Source organism: Rhea pennata, chromosome 8 (assembly GCF_028389875.1).
Source record: "Rhea pennata isolate bPtePen1 chromosome 8, bPtePen1.pri, whole genome shotgun sequence".
NCBI lineage: Eukaryota > Metazoa > Chordata > Aves > Rheiformes > Rheidae > Rhea > Rhea pennata.
The window spans coordinates 7,686,352-7,707,462 of NC_084670.1; the positions used below are offsets into that span (position 1 = coordinate 7,686,352).

Genomic DNA, 21,111 nt, shown 5'->3' on the forward strand with positions numbered 1-21,111 from the left:
CTGCGCACATACACAAAATGAATCAAAAAGCCAGCTTATTTCCTTCCACTATCAAGACATTTTTCTGTGTGTGTGTGTGGGGGGGGGGGGAACAGGATATCCCAGGATATCCATGTTGGCAAAATTCTGTATGGAAGATGCTCAAGCTTGCATAGATGGTGGATGACAGAGGATTTGTTAACACTAGGGGGATGTTAATGCCGGTATGGATGGCCAGCTGAAAGGTACGGTTTTCTGTTGCTTGTGCCTCTTGTCAGATTGACCAAACTGACTTTTCCTGTAGGTTTAGGAAGAAATCTACAGTAGCTGATTCCTTCAGCAACCTTGTGCATAGACAAAGCCTCGAACATTTTACTGAAGGTAACACTATCTCTGACATGCTTTTAATACTTTCCTCTTTTTGCCCTGGAATTGGAGTTGTATAGAATTGCTGACCCAGCATGTTTTTGCAAATTGCCAGGTCACTGATGAAACTGCTGACTTGGTGTTGCCAACATGGCTGGATTACTGTTTTGACAAATTCCTATATTGCCACTTTGAAAATGAGAGTTTTTGCTCATTGTTGACTTGATATTTCCAAAAATAGCTAGGTGAGGAAATCTCTAGAAAGAAGTGGGGAAATCTCTAGAAAGGTTCTACATGCAAGAATTCCTGGAACTCTTATTTTGGAGTACTTCAGTGGCCTAGAACTGAGCACTGCAGCCAGTTTGGAAAAGAACTTTCTCAGTCTTTCACTTGAGAGCTTATTCCTATATAAATGGTCAAAATATATTTTTAATTAGTTTTTGTCTGATTGAATTTGTTTTTTCTTTCTCTCTCTGTGTGATACTAGAGGAAATCCATGCAGAAATTTGCTATGCTGAATGTTTACTTCAGAGAGCAGCACTCACATTCCTCCAGGTACAGGTTCCTATGTGATTCTTTGGAAAATAAGTAGACCCTAGTTTAGTGTAATGTATTTTGACTCTTTCATCTGAATTGAATCTGGATTTTTTTTCTGAATTATCTGCTGAGGAGATAGTAGCATGTCTTGTTGTGCCTCTGGATTATCTAAAAATGCTTATCTCAATATACATAGCACTGAATACCTCATGATGTCCTTTTCCAGTTCCTTCGGATATGAGAAATATCACCATAGATTTTGTGTGTTGGAATATCAGATTAAAAAAAAGAGATGGTCATTGTAGCTGCTGGAATGCAAAGGAGATCTGTTTCAGTCAGACTGATACTTGCATTCCCCAGACTGCTTGCTCAATTCTTTGTCCTGAACGTATGTATTATAGTCTGCCTCGCCATTAGGCTCCACACATGAATTTTGCTAGACAGTGCTGCCTGCCTTTAAAAGAAGGGAAATGCTGCTTCTTCTGTGTATTTTGTCTGTCTGGAATATGAAAGTTTGATTTGCTTCAGGAATTAACATCAGCAATACTATAGGTGACCCTGCTTGAGCAGGGATGTTGGACTAGATGATCTGCAGAGGTCCCTTGCAACCTTACTGATCCTTACTATGATTAGTAACCTCTGGCATTGGGGATAGTTGGGGTGATATCTTAAGCTATGGCAGCAATGTTTCTCAGAACTTGTCCATTGTGGCTCTAAGAAGGGATTATTTATTGCAAAGTCTTTTGATTTTAAATGCTATTTTCTCACCTTTACTTTTTAAAAGCATTTATAGATACATGAGGCATTTAAGAGTAAGAGAATAATTTCTTGTACTCTTCTGCATACAGGATGCCTGTGTATGTGCTTCCTCTGCTCTTCAGTGTTTAATTTTTCATGAACAGGTTTTAAAAATTAAACAAAGGCACTTGGTTCCAACAGCTACTGAAGTGGGTCAGTTTTGATGCTTAATGTAAATGACCAAAGCCTGTTAAAAACACATGCTGAAGTTAGTCTCAAGTTTTTTTAGGAACTGGAGTATTCTCATATGGGTTATCCCTGTTTTTGGTAACAATGAATATTCTGAATTTTTAGTCTGAAACTGAAGTAAATACTACATTTTTTTAAAAAACAACATCTTTCCTCTCTCCATTTTCTATTCAAATGCAAATATATTTCTTGTTTGAAGGAAAAATATAACCAGGCCTTTAGATATGGTTAGGTATGCCAGAGCCCCTCCCCACAGCCACACCTGCGTTTGCTAACAAGAAACTGATTTTTTTTTTCTCTTGAACAAAGGAAAACAGGGTCACATCTTTCTGTGACTGTTTTGCTTAGATGTGATTGGGATTATGTATGGGATGGTTATGGATGACCTTCAAAGGATGAGGTCAGTGGTGGTGCTGCAGGCCTCAGGGATAAACTGCTGCCCTTCAGTTTGGGCCAGTAGGCTTCCTGCGCTAGTTCTCAGTTCAGTTCCTTCTAAACTTCCTTATCTGTAACTTTGACGGGATTGAATTATCTTCCTGATTTAAGGGAAGACAAGGCTCTTTGGGTAGTTTCTATCTCTTTGTTTACATATTGATGAGAACAATTGGACTCCGTTTTCTTAATGATAACAGTGTAACAGCCAAATGCTCATCTTATCTGTGCTAGATATGTTTGATAGAGCCTCTCAAAAAGTCACAGAAAAATCGTCTGTTAAAACGCATGTAGTCTTTCTATCCTAAAGTTACATCAGGTATATCAGAACCAACCAGAACGATGGATTACATGTGATGAATGAGGCGAGAAACTGTTACCACAAAGTTACGAGGCTGACAGCCTCTGAGATATAGCTATAAACTGAATGTCCTGCAGATATATTTTCCTGCAAGTTCTTAGATTGTTATAGCTTGTAATGTGTTGTGTTACTATACTAGCATGGATCTCGTATATGCTTGAATATTTGGATCAGAAAGAGCATGGCCTGCGTAATTTTGCTTACTCTACTTTCTTTTTAGTATGTGAAACTATATTGCTAGAACTATATTCCTTAGGGCAGGTAGTTATTTGTGTCTGGTGCTGAGCCAGGAAACATTCAGAATTAAACTGTACTGAAGTTCAAATGACAGAAAGCTGTTTTTTGAAACAGCCACAAGTGCATATACCCTAGATCTCATTCGTTAGCTTTGTTCCTGTGGCCGTTAATGCAAATTCTGATGGCCCAGACATCATTGGAGGATGCCATCAGAGGCCCATAGAGGATAAACTAATCACAGAAGGCATCAAAATAAAGTGAATATATCTAAAGACACTAAAAATATTTTGATTAGAAAGGAAATCCTAAATCCGTGTATTATTTCTTAGATACTTCTACTATCTATCTCATGATGGTTGTGTTCAAGATATGAAGGGCTTTTGTCTTCTAGAGATGAATATAATGCTCAAAAATTCTTATTGGTAATGTGTTTCATTTCTAATAGGATGAGAATATGGTTAGCTTCATAAAAGGAGGCATCAAAGTCAGAAACAGTTACCAAACGTACAGGTAAGTTAGACTGATGGTATGGTTAAACATACTCTTTCAGTAAAAAAGTGCTGCTGATGGAATTCTGTAATTCAACAGTTAATTACTGTTGTATTTGTTATGGCCTCACACTTAGAACCAATCTCAACCCATGCAACTTTCTTCTTTGCATAAGAAAGGACAGTGATACTGTGTTTGGTTCAGACTGTAAATTTGTGTTAGATATACAGTGAGTGGAAAAAAAAGATAGTGGACCCTATTCCTGTTCACTCCTAAGATTTGCCTACTTTAAATACAGTATCATTTACATTATGTCAACAAATGAAAGTATTCTAAATGGTGTAGTGTTCATCTTGTCTCACAGCAGAATTTGGATGATTCTTAGGTCATCAGACATTTGAAATGGCATTTCTGCGTAGTTCTGGCTGCAACTTTGCCTTTGGAACCTTCAAAACCAGAAGCACAAATAACTCAATAATAAATGCATGAAACTAACATAAAATTAAGAGACAATTAAGTGAAAAACTTGTAATTAAAAAGTGTAAATGACATCAAACAGTGACTGGACAAACTCAGAGGAAGTCTTATTTCTAAATTTAGTTCAGTTTGTTAGAGTGTGGTGCAAATAATAGCAAGGTCGCGAGTTTGATCCCCATATGGGCCGCTTGCTTGAGGGTTGGACTAGATGATCTCCAGAGGTCCCTTCCAACCTTACCAATGCTATAAACTCTATGAACTATGAAATAGGTTTACTGGGACTAGTTACCATAGTAGAACAGAATGCAGTCTTTTCACATCATGAAGATTCTGAATAGTCAATTCCTAGAGGATGCTTTCCCAAGCATCTGCCACTGTCTGAGTGAAACAGTGGGTTAGCTGGGCCTTTAACCTGGTTAAGTATGGCAGATCTAAAGAGAAGGTGCATGCCACTTAAGATGATAAGCAAGGCTGCTTATCTGAACTCATGCTATGCCTGTCCCTTAGAGTCCAGAAGCCTAAAGCACCTGCTTAAGCAGATCTCTTTTCATTCAGAAGCTACTCTGAACATGTGCAAAACATTTTGAAGTACAGCAGTAAATTGTAAAAAGGTACACTGCAAAGTAAACCATAGGAAATGTGCTTGATTGTGCTTCAGAAAATTAACAGCAACTCTAGTATTTGTAAAGAAAAAGTCTTATCAATCTAGTAGCTATTATGTGGCCTCCTTTTGAAGAAGTGTAAATATCAATTTGCGTGGTACTAAAACGTATACTTGACCAAGGGAAAGTTCATATGTGAGATTGGTAGTTAGGATTTTTGTACCGTATGTTTGGTGCATCAGGAAATATTGTTTGTAGTTTTGGTGAGCGAGTGATACAGCAGGTTACAGGGAAAATTTAATGAAATACAGAACAGGGACTTTATTTGCTTTAAGTATTTTTCACGCTATAGTTTCTGACATAAAAAGCCATCTTTTCATCCCCCACAGCCTCCAACAGAGTTTGGTAATCTGCAGTAATAGCCTATTTGGCAAAGACAGCAGGGGTAAAAGTTGCAAAGAAACAGTTTTTAAAACTGTTTTGCAGGGAGAGAAAGATACTGTACACTATAAAAAGATGGAATCAAATCAGGTAATTCAGAATGAAACATTTGCTTGTTGTCAGTGCATTAAAAAGTATGAGGAAACTTGTACAGCTGTACAAACTGTATGAATAATTTAAAAAGGTGAAAGTTAAATATGCGTCATACTTTGTTTCATTTTAAGTCATCTTATTTCTTTTTGTTTAGGCTTTATATTTGGAACAGCCACAAAAAGTCGTATGTATACCATACATAGAACAGCATCTAGACTAGTTTCTCCAGAAATGTACCGAAAGAAAGATGACAGTGTCCATGTTTGTCTGGGGTGAAGGTTGCTCCAAATGCAGATCTACCATTAAGACTGCTATTACAATAAATAATCTTGTATCTGTTGGCATCAACCAGAAGATAAAAATGACAGCCTAAACACAAACACATGGCTGCTCTTAAAACAACTTTTTTTTTAATCTACTAATTGATGAAATAAGCTAAAACATTAGTGTTAAAAGACACATAGCTACTGCAAGCTGAGAGATAAGACAGCTTCAAGTCCAGTCTGAATATATAGGGAAGTAAAGGGATGCTACAAACTTGGAATCTAGGAAAGTTAGAAAAGTAAGTGAAAAGTATTTTTCAGTTATCACATCTGCCCTGTTTAAAAATATTTCTTACGATCGTATTTTCCTATCTGTAACAAAATGTTCTTTTGAATGAACACTCATAAAAGGGAACAATTCATCCAGGTGAATTAGTGAGACTCAAATCAAATTTAGTAATTTAAGTTACAAAATCCCCTCCTCCCTCCTGAACTGCCCATCATCTCCATTTGTGATACTAAAGGTTGGTGTTGCACCTCAACTGCCATTCTTAAGACATTTTCAGGCAGAAATGTGGTTGTAAAATGGCTGTGTGCATTTGACAGGAATTCACCTCCAGAACTCCGTATTTTTTAATTGATGATAATGAAATAGTTTGATTGTAGGTTGTAGGTGTTGTTGACCTAGGTGAGATTAAAAAAAAAAGGGACCTTTTTTGAACTATTATATAGTTCAACGTAGATGGGTTACTTTCTTACTAAATTGTAATTAATATTAACCATTTTATTCCTTTACATTGTAACACAGTCTTCTGCCTTCTCAGGGAGCTGGACAGTCTTATACAATCTCCGCATTATGTCAAAGGCGAGAACCATCTTCATTTTGAGGGAGGTGTAAAGCTTGGAGTTGGAGCATTTAATCTGGTATGTACCAACAGTTCTTCGCTTGAGATGAAGTGCTGCAAACTCCTGAAAACACTGTTAACTTAAATACCTGAGAAGTTCTACTGATGTTGGTGAAAACTAATCATGGTGTTAAAATGAGCTGTGTGTGCTGATACTTGCAGGATCCAAGTGTCTGGTCTAACAACGTCATAGTTCATTTACAAAAATACTTTAGAAATAATGCATAAGTCTACTACCCATAACCTGGGCAATGCAGCTCTGTGTGTGTGCAGCCCCACTTGCACATCTTCATGGAACATTGAAAAACTGAGAAATCTCACACGGCATGGGCTAAGGGCACGTTCTTTGACAATATAGCTGAGTGACTGCCCGGCTTCCGTTTGCTGTAAGAACAGCAATGGTATTTGGTAGCCAAGTTACCAGTGTTAGGTGGGGTGGGGGTGTAGGCTTGCAGGAAGGGACTGCTGGCCTGGAAGAAGCCTCTGTCAGGAGCAGCAGGTGCCTGTGCCTGGCTTCTGTTTGCCTTTTAACTGCCACTTAGGGAGAAACTGAGGGCTGCAAATGGGAACTTGGCAGTTGGCAGGGCAGGGTGCAGGTGCAGGGCGTGAGATGCTGTTCTGGCTGCTGTTTGCTGTTGTTGCTTGTATTCTAATAGGGAAGCTGGTGGTCAAATGGTGGTGGCATGAGACAGGACACAGTTGTTTTAGCAACTAAAAGGACAGTTCTTAGCATATTGGAGGCAGTGACCTAAAGTTCCTGAGAGGAGACAAGGCTGTTCAGGTGAGGGGCCAGAAAGTGTCTAGTGCCCTTCCCTGGGGCTGAGAGGGATAGGAACCTTGCCTGTGGGATAGTCCAGAGCTATCATTGAGCAGGTGGCTGAAGGAAGGAACCATAGCAAGGAGGTCATCAGATTATGGTTCATCAGGAAGGTGAGGAGGAAACTTATAGGACGACCGGAAGCAAGGTCAAACAGGAGGTGGACAGCAACTCATGGAACAAGGAATCTGGAAACTTGTGACTCATCTCAGCAAGAAAATAGCCTGTGTCTGGCAAAACTCAGATAAAAATGTACACAGCATTCTGGCAATAAAAGAGAAGGACCAAAGAATTCCGATTCTGCTGGAAAAGGCAACTGGGCAAACAATTCCTCCTCAACCAGGTAAAACCAGCAGGGAGAAACAGCAGCATCTGGTGTTAATGGGTGACTCCCTTATGCTGACCTGCCATTGAGTCTCAGCAAGTTTGCTGCTTGCCTGGAGCCAAGATCCAGGGTACTATGGAAAGACTGCCAAGGTTTTTCAAGTGTGCAGACTACTGTGCCTTTTCCCCTTCTGTGTGAACACCAGTGACACTACAAAACTTGACCTGGAAAAGATTAAGCAGGACTACAGAGATCTGGACCCCAAAGTCAAGAGGACAAGTGCTTAGGCTGTTTTTTAACACGTTCCTGCTGGTCAAAGAGAGGGTGCAGTCAGGAACAGACATACCATGTAGATCTGCACCCTGCTGTGTGGCTGGTTTCACTGGCAGGATTTTGGCTTCTATAGGGTGCTCTGTGAAGACTCTGGAATACTGAGGAGAGATGAGATTGACTTACAAAAAGGAACAAGGACATCTTTGCCTGTAGGCTGACTAACTTAGTGACTAAGACTTTAAATTTGCTTTAATGGGGGGTGGTGTCCAAAGCCTGGAGGTAAGCAAAGACACAGGTACAAAGTGAAGGTGTGTGTGGAACAAAGCAATGAGGGAGGCTCTCGCAGGTCTGTAGGGTCTGACAGGTCTTTATACATGAATCACAGGCATGACTGCAGAGTACGATGGTATACTTGTGTTGGAAGTCTGAGGATCCTACAGTCTGATTGCACCTGTCGAGCTCAGGTACTGCACATATATTCATATACAGTAGAACTGGTGCTTTCAGGAAGTGCTTGCAATACTTACTGTATGTGAAAGTTTGGCACGTACCCAAATGTTGGATTTACTGCACACATGGAACAAACATCTACTGTGTGCTATGCACCCAGTATTTCTGAAACTCCCCAGAAGTACTGGAGTTACGGAGCATGTGCTGTGTAGAACATATTTCTGTGTAAGGACTCCTGAAGAGAGATGCAAAACCTCTTTGGGAAACTGAAACTTCTGCTTAAATCATGTGTAAAATATAGCAGTTGTATATATTTACCAGGAAATCCTCATATATATAAAGAGATTTTTAGTGATTTTTAGTGACTATTTCTTGCATTTGGAAAAGTTGTATCAGACAACCTGCAGCTGGGAGGTGGAAACTATTACTGTGTAACTGTTGCATTTCCTTCTGTAGACATTGTCCATGTTTCCTGCACGAATTTTGAAATTACTGGAGTTTGTTGGATTTTCTGGAAACAAGGTAAATATGAAATAAATATTACTGATACATTTCCCTCACTCATTAAAAAAATGGAGATGGGGATTTCTCTCTTCTTACTCACTTTACCTCTAATAGTCAGAGATACTCTGATTGGTATTGCAGTGTGCTCATTGTTGGCATTGATGCTTTTTGCAGCTCAATTTTCTTTTACATTTCTTCCAAACTGCTACACTTCAAAGATGGTGATACCATTGTTCAGTGAGGAAGAATGAAATGTGATAGAATGCAGTGGCTGATACAAAAATGTTGACACACTTTTAATTTTTTTATTTATTTTTCCTTAGTGGTCTTTGATATATGCTTGCGTTAGCAAGCCATAGCCAAAAGTATATATTAGCCTTCAGTAAATTATACAGTCATCATGTTAGTTGAATATCCCTGACATATTTCTGTATGACATCCAGTTGGGGTGGAGGGGAAAGTTTTCAATTTCATTTCTGTTTTCTTTTTTCTGCATATCTTTAATAGCAGCTGATAACTTGAATGTGGCAGCTAACTTACGCAGAAACTGTGCATAAAGAGTAATTGGTCTGACCTATGTTGTCTGTGCATACAGTAGAGGATAGAACCTCAAATGAACTTCAGTTATAATGCAAGACGAATGCACAGAAAGAGATACTCCTGCTGTGCTAGGTTTTTGCGGATTTGTTGTTTCAAAATTGGATACTAAAATTAAAGGAAATTATTTACATCTTGACCTCGATGCCTCATACCTACCCTTGTCTCTCATTTTAACAGCAAAACATGAGATCCACTCAAAGTTGGGTTCCTGGGTTGTAGGAAAACATGATAAATTTAACCTAACCATTATCTCATAAATGTTGAGTAAGATAAATGTTTAATGTCCTGCAAACATGGCAAAAGCTATACAAACATTTTGAACTTAACTCTCTTATAAAGCTTTCTATTTACAAAGCCTGTTTCAAGGAGAAATGTGTGTTTCCTTAATCAAGAGTTGCAGCTTTAAGTGGCAAGCGAGTTGTGAGTGTCATCACCATTATATTAGTTTACAGGAAAGATGTTAGATCTGAAAATAAAATATCTGCTTTAAAAGCAAGGAGCTTTTGGCAGAGTGTAGATTAGAACCTGGAAATTCCCGGAAGTTAACCAGCTTTACCTGCCAGTTTTACAGGCAGTAGAGGTAAAAGTCTAATAGTTCATACATGTTAACTGTGAAAACAAAGAGCAAAATATTCACCTAGAATACCTAAGGGTAGTCCACATACCAGAGAGTTTTGAGACTACTTTGAACACTCACCTTCTTTTTACTGCTGATAAAAATTTTCCCTTCTATTTGAATTTCTTCAATTATGTTGCTGTGAGTGGGCTAGTATATGTATTGATGAGTCAGATTCTGTTCCAGTTTTTTGGTAACTGACTGAAGCATGACCTAAACTACCATAAATACAAGCAAAAACATCCTTTCTTCACGCCGTAATAAAGGAATATTTTAGACAACACTGATCAAAGTTTGCTGATAGTCATTTATTTAATCATCCTAAAAGAGTCTTTTTGCATTTAACATTCGTCAGTCAGATGCCCCAAGCCAGAACCAAAATTGCAACTATGTTAGTAATCCTTTCTAGTGGTGGTTGTACAAAGCTTGCAAGAGGAAGCTGTCCCCTGCAGTACAGACAAGGGGCTTGAAGATGAAAGAAACAGTAACAGAAGAAGAGAGGGAAAGTGTGTATGGGAAAGTGTGTGTGGTACGTGCTGCATCCGGAAGAAAGGAATTTTGAATGTCTGTGTTTGATTATTTGATCTTTTCAATTAAATGCTCATGGTGAGCATCAGGCTGCATGAAACCTGAGAGCACCATGGTTAGCACCTTGAGCAGTTTATAGTTTACCAGAGGGAGCTCTAGTGCACTGGAAGACAGCTTGCCTTTGATGTGGGTTATGTGCTTGCTAAAACTGGATATAAAATTGCATCGGGATGTCTTCCACAGCACTAATCCATCTTGAAGCCAGCAGACTTGCCCCTAGGGACTCTCGTGTTTCTCAGACATGTCATGTCTGCTAGTAAATGAGGACATGCCCAGAGCTTGATTACTTCCTAAGCCATTTGTGGTCACTGTGGACAACACCATCAACAGCAGTCTGGAATCTGAAACAGTAGATAAGATAGATCAAGAAAATATAAAAGTAACCCAAAGCCGCTGTTGTTACCTTCCATTACAAATGTGCCAGTTGTGCCATTCTTACTATTCAAGGTCCTTTCCCCCCTACATCATTAGTTAAACTAAGGGCTTGTTTGTGTTTAGTGGCATAGCCATGCGTTTGGTTATTGAGGTTCAAGGCACAGGAATGTAGTTTTGTCTGATTTCAGGAGAAATCCGTTGCGAACTGAGATATATGTTGCACAGAGGCAGCTACCCGGTGCTCTGACTGGGGAGACTTGCCTTCCCTGTGGAAGGATGCTGATGGAGGATGTGTGCCAGCCATGCTTTGTGTTTAACAGCGACTACCCTTTGGTGTGAGATCTCGAGAATCCATCACTTCCACGTGCTCCCCAAACAGCCAGCCCTTCTTACCGACCCTCTGGCAGGTCTCAGGCTAATATTTACTGTTGTTCTTATTTTATAGTATACTACAAATACTGTGTTTCTAAACCATGAAAAAATTTGACATGAATCTTCCATATGTTAAATGCAGTTTGGTAGAGGGTCAACTGGCAGCATGATTTCAGGAGAAGGCAGGAGATTTTTCAGAGAGAACCAGTTTCTTTTAAATTATATTGTTTGATGTGGGAGTGCATTTTGCCGAAAGCAGTTGAGTTGGAGAATATTTTTGATGTCTCAGTTTGTAGTAAATTGAATTCCAGTTTCCCACTAAGCATCTTTTTGATTTGCATTTTGGTCTTTTCTGTAAATTTTAAACGAAAGTTAAATCTAAAATGATTTCACTGTATTCAAATGCTCTGTCTACCAATTTAGTTAGCCAGGTCTTCGTAGAAGCCAGCAGTAACATCCATTGTGTTCACTAAGTCTGAAGTAATATGATCAAGTCATGGCATATGAATGCTGATGTTGTTTTGCTTTTTTTGTAAGAATTTCTAATTAAAAATAATGACTTAAGAACTCTTCAGTGATACTTTTGCTTCAGGAAAGCAGATGGATTTTAGTCAGTCATAGCTGAAATAGGTATGAACCAGTCGGTATGTTTTCTAATAATAATTATTAACATTGTTGTCATTCTTCCTGCACTCACTGTGTGAATCCCCACTCTGGGGGTCTTGGATAACAAAACTTTGGGGGTGTTGGAACAGGATTCAAACCACTGGGATATTGCTTTTACTTTTATGTAATGAGAATTAAAAGAGCATGGGATGCTGTGAGTAACCTTAACAGAACGATAAGGTTTGTCATATGGGATCACAACATTTGTGAGAGAAGTGCATCATTGCTTCCAGTTCTGTGTTAGACTTGATGCTCTTTAGAGTTATCTAAATCTTGTGTCAATACAAAAACTAAATATGTATTAATGCGTCATGTAAGTATTTTGGAGAAATTACTAACACTTGTTGCCTTGACATCTGTTTTATATAGTAGCAATATGCCTTGTAATAGATTTTGTTTGAAAGGACATTTTTGGTGTTTTGGATCACTCACATCATCTGTGGCATGGTTGTCAGAGGTATTTTTGTGCATTAGAAGGTGTGTCCTAACAATTACATATAAAATATTCCCTTAGTGACTGGCACCGGTGAGTGTAGTTTGTTTACAGAGTTACTTCATAAGCTCTAGTAATAACTGCTTGTGCATTTGGTACCAAGATGCTCAGTTTGATCCCAACTGAAAATTATATAGGTGTAATAGTGTTGCCTTATGACACCTCACTTAGCTTAGGTTAGCTGACAAATCTCTGTAGCCTCCTTGTGAAGAAACAGTAGGTGCTTGAAAAGATTATTCATGATGTCTGACTTAGGCTTCTGTGCTGAATTGTTCCTTGGAGGAATACATTTATCTCCACCAGCTACGGAGGGAGCCCAGGGAGACTGGCAGACTAAAATTGGTATCTAGAACATATTTCCCAGCTATACCCTTCATGATGCTGCTTTGCTGGTGATCTCATCATAACAGTAGCAGTTTGCAAGGGGTTTTGGGGAGAAATTTTGTGGCAGCCTTTTCTACAAGCAAACACAACAATAATAATTACTTCTAGATTTATTTTTTCAGACTGTGTCTATGATTGCATTGTTACTCTTAATAAAGAAATTCTATTGTGTTTGAGTAACAGAGTGAAAAATAAGCATTCAGTAATAACTGTAGAGGACAAAATAGGATTATAACTGTAGCACAGAGTGACCTAACTTGCTCAGTGGGCTTCCCAAAGCTGTGCAGCTACTCAGCTTGAGATCACAGTTACTGCTTTCCAGGACACAGTCCTGCAAGGGGTGGGTATGGTCTTCATTCGTTGTTCATAGGGGCAATAACTTTGAGTTCGGCAGTATTAAAATACATTTCTGGAATTAAAATACGCAATTGGGATCAGCTTGACAAATTGCTGTATATGACTAATATCACTTGCTTCTCTTTCATTCTTTATGCTATTCACAAATGTGGTCAGCAGCCATCTTCTATGCAGTTTTATGGAAGATGTGAAACATTGTAAGACCTAGTACTGTTGTCCTTAATGGCTTATTGAAACATTCAGACTTTTTACTTTAAAAATATACTTTGGATTTTTTTCTGCCGGAGTTTGTTTATTCCACAGAATGCTTTTTTTTTCTTTTTTTTTTTTTTTTTTAAAAAAAAAACACATATGTTTGTGGAATTAATCTGGGCACTTTAAAGAAGGTGAATATATCATAGTCTGTTGGTTACCTGTATCAGTCAAACCTTTACTAACAGCAGAAAATTAAGCTGGATTTATTTGCTAGAACTTGATTCTCCTAGAATCGTATTGAATTTCAGTAATGATTTTCCTATTTTTGAGTTCTTCTGAAATTAAATGCAAGTCAGTATTTTCATTATTTTGTCCAAACGTCAGACTAAATAATCTGCAGGTGTGCGTGTTAATGGTCCCTTTCCCCGTAACAATAATTAATCCAATAAATTAAGTTCTATTAAAACACAAAATAATGACATTCATGTGAAAACAATTAACTATACTAGTATGTGAAAATATACATGTATGACCAAAGTTAGAATATGACTACAGGCTTCAGGTTTTACAAAGTAAGTGGTAAAAGTCATGTAGTGTACCACCCTTCCGTCAACAAGGGCACACAAAAGATGGAAATCTATGTTCACATCATGCTCTGATAACTCTCTGTGATACCTTTCACAGTGGCTCCAATAAACATTCCTCGGGGTCACTATTTATAGTGTAGCTGGTGCAAGTGGATATCCTTATAGGCACATACATTGTGTTCGAATAATTTTCCACTACAGTCGTCCTGTAATTTAAACAGAATTTGTCCTTGCACCCGCTGGATGTCTTACTGTGCGTATTCACTGTTAGGCAGATCTTGTGTTTCATGCGTTCACATCTTCGCATTTGTATGCACATTCGTATTTATACTGTGGAACCAGGCCTAGACTGCACTGCTAAATGCTGTCGCCTCAGGAGCTTTGAATCTCAAGAACTGCTTAGCTGTCTTGCTCTCACTGAACATGAACGCAGTGTTATACTCGATTGCGCTACTTCTTCCCAGAAATATTCTTCTTTCCGTCACATTTTTCCATTTGTGGTAGTGGGTCTACCTCATTACTAAGGCTCCTTTTGTTCTTAGTATACTTACAAGCATCCTTTCGCCCTATTATCCTTTGCTCTGCTAGTAACACTTTTTTTTCTCCAGGTCTTTAACTTTCTTACGCAGTGAATAACAACAAACATGGATACAGTGTACAATTGTGATACATGCTACTTGTCAGGCATTTCAAAACTTTATATTTTTTTATTTCTAGAATAATTAACAGTATTTGGATGATGGTAATAAGTTATCTCACATTCTCTTACATTAACCAGGTAATAAACCCCAGATCACTGCTCTGTTACAGCTGTCTTTCAGAAGCCAAGTAGTAACTCCATGAAAAACTCTGAAATAATTTCATTAATGTGGTTTTATCTTTGATTGCTATATAAGCAATTTATGTCAGTTCTTTTTTGGCATTTGGCGAGTGAGCAGTCTATAGGTGATACTACAGAAGTTACCAAACTAGCAAAATACAGCTCTGGTTTTCCAATACATTGTCGTCTTCGTGTCTGTTTGCACAGGAGCATGGTCTGCTGCAACTTCAAGAAGGAGCATCGTCATACAGCTTTAGGTCGGTGCTGTGTACCATGCTGTTGCTTTGCTATCATACTTTCATGACGTTTGTCTTAGGTAAGATTGTTATAACAACTCTTGATTTGATTAGTTGTTGTAGGACACAGAAGGGAAAAAAGGGTGATTCCATCACCTATCTGTTGGTGAATTGTTTATTCAGGATCAGATTAAATATAACTCATTTGTGGATGATTTTACAACAATGATTATAAGTGAAGAGAATGTCTTAATCTTCAAGATGAAGTTTGGCTTTATACAGAAGAAGTTGGGGATAGCTAAACAAGTCATGAGAACTAAATCTATCTCTAGTCAGGTGCGTTATTTGCGATGTTAAAAATAATGGTTATAAATGAATACTTTACTCATGTTTATTTTCCATACCTATCTTTTTGGAGAGATGATAGCTTCCTAGGGAAGGAATACTCTTCCTTGTCATCTACTCTTAGAGCGTTCTACAAAATCTGTTGGTCTACATACGGCGAATTTCCAAGTTCCCAAGTACAGTATTGTCAGGATCTTCCTGAATGTTGGCTCTTAATAGCAGCAGAAGTCATTCACTGTTGCCCAGCAATCTTTACTCCATCCCATGCTGGTCCTCATGTTCTCTGTATTTTAACAGAGTTGCCATGGCACAAGGTAGATAGATACCTGTGTCTCCTTGTTAGCTGAGCAACACTGTCAGGCCAAAATCCTACCTGATCTCCATTTTCTTCTCTCTCTAGCACAAGATTTAGAATTGGAAAAGACCTAAGGATGTAATGCAGGGAAAAGGGTTGTTTCTGGCAACTCAGAACTACTGTCAACATTTTGGAAGTGCACCTGTGGAAGCCCCCTTGTGTTTCTTTCCTTTATGCCTGACTAGTGCAGCACCAACCTGTATTTTTGCCTCACTGCTGTTAGAGAGAGGAATTTGTGTGTTGGCCAGGTGAGGATGGCTAATCAGTACTGTTCCTTCCTGTACTTTTTTTTTTGCTGACTATTTCTATCACTTGCATTTTTTATGCAATCTAGGGACAGGAAAAGGAAATGTTGAAGAGGCAGAAAGACTACTTAAGCCTTACTTGGCTCGCTTTCCAAAGGTAAAATGAATCATAATTTAGTTTGATATGATTGTCTAGTGTTTTCCTGCCAAATAACAAAGATCTAGACTGTATGATCAGCCTGAAAATTGTTATAAAATGCTTGTATTTTTTAATATTATTTATTGCAGGGAGCCATATTCCTGTTTTTTGCAGGCAGGATAGAAACACTAAAGGGTAATATTGATGCGGTAAGTAATCCTTTTGCTGTTGGAAAAATAAGTCTTGAAAGCTTTAGAAAAACTCCTCCAAGAAAAATCCTTCCTTTTTGTTTAGTGCTTCTTGTGGCTTTGGCTTGTCTGTAATTTATCATTTATGAATTACAAATAGGAATTCTGAAAACAATTTTGAACAGTTTGAACAGCTTCTTTTGCTACCCTTCTCAGTTTCTGGTGGTGACTAAATCTTCCAATATTAATGGCACATTTTTTTCATTGTCTTCTCTATCCTGGAGTGAGTGATGCCTTTAATAACATCTGGTGGTATTCCTTGCCTCCAGTTTGGATGGAGTCACATAAGACTTAGAGAGGTGAAGAATTCATGTCCAAAATAATTTGAGACAGGGAACCAGCTGGTGTACAGTGCTGTAGCTCTCTTGAAGTCTTTGAAGCTATGACAGTAAAGGTCAGCTGAGTAGTTTTCCTCTGTCTTCAGATTCCTAATTCCTCTAGGAACAAACAGTCTTTTTTCCTGCACTTAGGATTGGATGTAACTTCCAAAAATGGGGAGCTCTGTGGTAAGGGTAAACTTGATAGCACCAGGATGACTGTGGAGCCATGGATCTCATCCTATTATGTGAAGTCAACAGAAATGATTTGGGGGAATATTAGGCTCTGATTAATTTGGAAGTTACAGGAGCCGTGGAGACAGATCATGGAGACCCAGTGTCTGTCACAGTGCTAGTGTATGTGCATTTACAGGTGATTAGGGTTGTGTTTGGAATTCTCTTTGTTCAGGCAGTTAATAGATATGAAGAATGTTGCGAGGCTCAGCAGTACTGGAAGCAGTTTCATCACATGTGTTACTGGGAGCTCATGTGGTGCTTCACCTACAAGCGCCAGTGGAAGATGGCCTTCTTTTATGCAGACCTGCTAAGCAAAGAAAACACTTGGTCAAAGGTAAGTGGAACAGTAACAAAATATTTAACAAAGGGTAGAAGGCCCTGTAGTATCTATTAACATTCCATCAGACTGATAACTTTGAACTGAGTGAAGAGTGTAAAACAAAACCTGGTCTGTTGTAGCTCTTAAAAAGCAATGTTAAGTGCAGACATTCAAATCTGAACAGTTTCTGAGAAAATAGATATGTTTGGGGCCTGACTGGTACTTGAAGAGCAGCTCTGTTGCAGATTGATTGGTCCTTTAGTCAACACTTTGCTATTAGTGGCAAGTTGCCATTTATGGATATGAGCTCTTCTGGTGATGAGTAAGGCTAGCCACGATGGTGCCTCTAAGGTAATAAATGAAATTAGAAGAGGTACCTGGCCTTGTGCATCTGGAGGGGAGACATTCTCTTATCCAGAATCCTGTTATCTTCAACAGAGCTCCAAGAAAATCTGTCAGAAGGATCTTGGGGGCGGGGGGGGGGGTTGATTGATTCATTTCTTCTTAATGTGATCACACTGTGTGTGGTGGAGGGAGAGGTATCTCTGTCTGGTTATTCTGTTACATATTGAATGTATTGGCCAAGTGCAAGCATAACTGACAAAAGCTCCGAACAGCCAGGTGAGAGAAACTCAGTGCTTCCGTGTAGATTAAAAACTGCAGTATGAACTCCTTATAACCCAGAAGATTCCAGCATTGCATAGGCCACGGGATACCCAGGTGCATTCATCTGAGTAGTTCTACCGAACTGTTGTTTAGGAGGGGAGCTGTATAAAAGCTTTAATATCCTGAAACAGCATAGTATTAATATTAACATGCATGTCCTTTTAAATTGCATGTAGAGTTTTATAGTATATTTCAGGGATTTTAGGAAGCGTCTCTGTTTCTATATTAATAGGTAACCTACAGTGCAATATCTTAGGGGCAAAATATTAACAAACAAGTGAATGATGACCACACATATGAACTAATGGATTCTGTTGTAAATAAACAACAACATCTTAAAATATGCTCTTGAAAGCTCTTGAAACTTACAGATACTGTATACTCCTTAGATCAGTACTCAGGAATTCACCAAGTCTTATTCTTAACTATTGAAATATTGTCATGTCCTCTGCTGCTTTTCTTTCTTATTTTGAATATATGATTGCTCAGGAGTCCCTATGAGATAGTACGTTTCATAATTTGGAGTCTTGAAGCCCTTTAAAAAATGTTTGATGTTCTCTAGGACTTGATGTTGTGACTGGACACACAGACCATATGACATTATTTTCTTCCCTGAGAACGACCTTTTCATAAGTTTTCTAGTGTGTATTTTTGAGGGTAATAAAAAATTCACTTTACACAAGTACACAATTCTACAGTTGTTCTTGGAATGTGAACAGAAACTGGTACAAAGAAAACAAAGACATACATGGTTTAAAAAAAAATCGTTTACTCTTCTCCCCTTTTTGAAATACTGGAACTAGTGTTTGAAAGCAGATTTTCTGCTTAAAACTTTTTAGAATTATAGAATTATTTCTGCTGGTAAGCAAAAGGAGCAACTTTTTTGTGCTTTTGCTCTTTGTTGCTGTTTTGTTCTTTACATTAATAATGGTGATGATGTAAATTCATTTTACTGTACAGGTATTCTTGATTGTGTTTTCAGGCTACCTACATTTACATGAAAGCTGCCTACCTCAGTATGTTTGGACCAGATGACTGCAGTCCTTTTGGAGACAATGAAGTTGAATTATTTAGGTAAAATTTGCCAATTTCCATTTACAACAGGAATAAATTTCTTTTCAAGCCACAATATTGAGGGAAGAGAAGGAAAATTACTCATTGTGCAGTTAGGAAAGTCTATACAAATAGCATTTGAAGTGGCAAGCAATTGGGGAGTGAAACATTGCCATTAGATTTATGTGGACTCTGAATTGAGACAGCAGTTTTCTAGTGACCTAGAAATACTTTGGAGGCAGGATATTCATTATATCAGCCATACAGTGGCTGCTGCTGCTGTATGGCACGTTCACGTGCTTTTCAGTTGTTTCCTTTAATCAGCGTGGTGTAAGTTCTCAAAGCCTTAAACAGATTATGCTACAAAATGTGTGCCTCCTATAACAACTGTTGGAGACAACATCAATACAATTTGGTTCTTGTGTTTTGGATTTGAGAGGAATATGAATTAGTTAGAAGTGCAAGTGAATATATGCACTATTGACTCCATAAACTGAATCTAGTTGTAATATATAAGCTCAAAAATACCTGAATTTTATTGGGCTGAAGAACACCAATTAATTTGTTTTCTTGAAAAATTTTCTGTAAGACTTAAATACAGTTTTTTATGTACTTACAATATATAGATACTTTTCAAGTTTTTCATATTTTGTCTAATCATCATGAGCAGATTTCATTGGATTTAGGGTCCGTTATGAAGTGAATTATTTTGGTCTTTGGTAGAATAGGAGTAAGAATAATAAAATCTACCTTGTCTCTTCTTCAGTCTATGAAAGACAAGGGCCTTGTTGCATGTCAGTGCAGAGCTATAATAATTTAGGCTCATCATCTAATTTATTCATTGCAGGGAGGAAGCATTGCTCTTTCTCCTCCTTGATTAGAGAGGAAGCCTAAAGTGATATGCATCCCCTGCATAAAGGCAGCTTTGATGAATATGCATTGCCCTGCTTCCCCAGACATAGCAATAACTCAGTGTGTAACAGCTTTTATAAGCTCCCTTCAATTTGATTTTTAATTTGAATATTTTTTTCCCCAGAGGTTCATAGATTAAAAAATTATTTTCATTTTCTTTTTAACCTTCAGAAGTGTTCCCAGTTTGAAACTGAAAATTGCAGGGAAATCACTGCCTACGGAAAAGTTTGCAATTCGTAAAGCTCGACGATATCTTTCTTCAAACCCTGTTCCTTTGCCAGTTCCACCTTTGGTAAGTTAGAAATATTCCCCCCTACCTTATTATAATTTTTCTTTAATTTCTAAAATGGAAATGAAAATGAGATTATTGTAATAGTATCTTTACATGTTTCTAAGGTAAACCTCTGCAAGAGACTGGAATGTTCCCAAAACAAAGCCAAATGAATGCAAGGAATGTTGTAAAACTAGGGCATACACCAGCCCCTGGGAGCTAAGCCAGCTGTTTGTCACACATGAATATGTTGCATGTGTAACCCATTATTCTAGCTTTAGACTAAAATGCCTTTAACAGCTTTCACTGATTACCTTTTGAGGAACATTGCCATGACTCTCTTCTATCATATATGTCATTTACTGAGACTGCTAAATGAAGACCTCAAGGTATAAGTAACAAAAAAGTATCAAAGAAACAGTGCAAGAACTGGAGGACCGCATGTAAGCATCTGCTTACCTGCCCCTGTATGTTTGCAATTTGGTGCTCTCCAGAGCATCACGTGGGTGGCGGAATAAAACACAGCCAATACTTTTCTGGCTGGTCCAGAAAGCTATTCCCTATGGCCAGGTAAAAAAACACTTCATAAGATGCCAATTGCCTAGTACGTAGTGGATTTACAAAACTTTATCTGCAAAGAATGAGTAAAAAGAACGTGAAAAGATTTCGGCTCCGCAGGTATTCCAAGTGCAGTGGAGTTGGCGTTTGCAGTGCTTTGAGCTGTTGCGTTTGAGAAACAGATGGATAATAATGTATACTCTTTAAGGAAATGCTACAATAAAGAGACCTTCTTGGAGATGCCATTCAGTAGTGAATTCTCAGCCTATAAGCTGGATATGTGACAAAACGCTTCATATAAAAATTTAGTCTCTTGTGGTTGAATTACAGTATATCATGGGTATTCACTAGGGGACACTTTCCACTAAGTTCTTAAGACTGAAATAAGAGAAATAATTAGGTTATTTTGATTTGCCTTTCAGGTTTCAGAAATTATGAAGAGTGAGAAATGTACACACCTGCATTTTGGTTGGGTTGTTCTAATGGGATTATTGGCAGAACAGCTTAGCTTTCTCTACTAAAGGCTTTCTGTGGTGTGCTGGGGGCACTGCATGGTCTTTGTTTCTGCTGCAGTTGCGTTGCAGAGGCAGCAGATGCCGCAGCTGAACTTTTTTTTTTT

At 38.3% G+C, this 21,111-nt stretch overlaps 1 protein-coding gene across 1 annotated transcript in view; it reads left to right on the forward strand.

Moving 5' to 3' along the window:
- TTC39A (tetratricopeptide repeat domain 39A) overlaps window positions 1-21,111 on the forward strand; it is a 36,415-nt gene that overhangs the window by 6,864 nt on the left and 8,440 nt on the right. Inside the window, exons 3-13 of the mRNA XM_062581153.1 lie at window positions 284-360; window positions 833-900; window positions 3,345-3,409; window positions 6,089-6,188; window positions 8,491-8,556; window positions 14,799-14,907; window positions 15,862-15,929; window positions 16,061-16,120; window positions 16,886-17,047; window positions 18,681-18,772; window positions 19,835-19,955. Coding sequence (XP_062437137.1) covers window positions 284-360; window positions 833-900; window positions 3,345-3,409; window positions 6,089-6,188; window positions 8,491-8,556; window positions 14,799-14,907; window positions 15,862-15,929; window positions 16,061-16,120; window positions 16,886-17,047; window positions 18,681-18,772; window positions 19,835-19,955 — 988 coding nt within the window. The remainder of the gene's footprint in view (window positions 1-283; window positions 361-832; window positions 901-3,344; window positions 3,410-6,088; window positions 6,189-8,490; window positions 8,557-14,798; window positions 14,908-15,861; window positions 15,930-16,060; window positions 16,121-16,885; window positions 17,048-18,680; window positions 18,773-19,834; window positions 19,956-21,111) is intronic.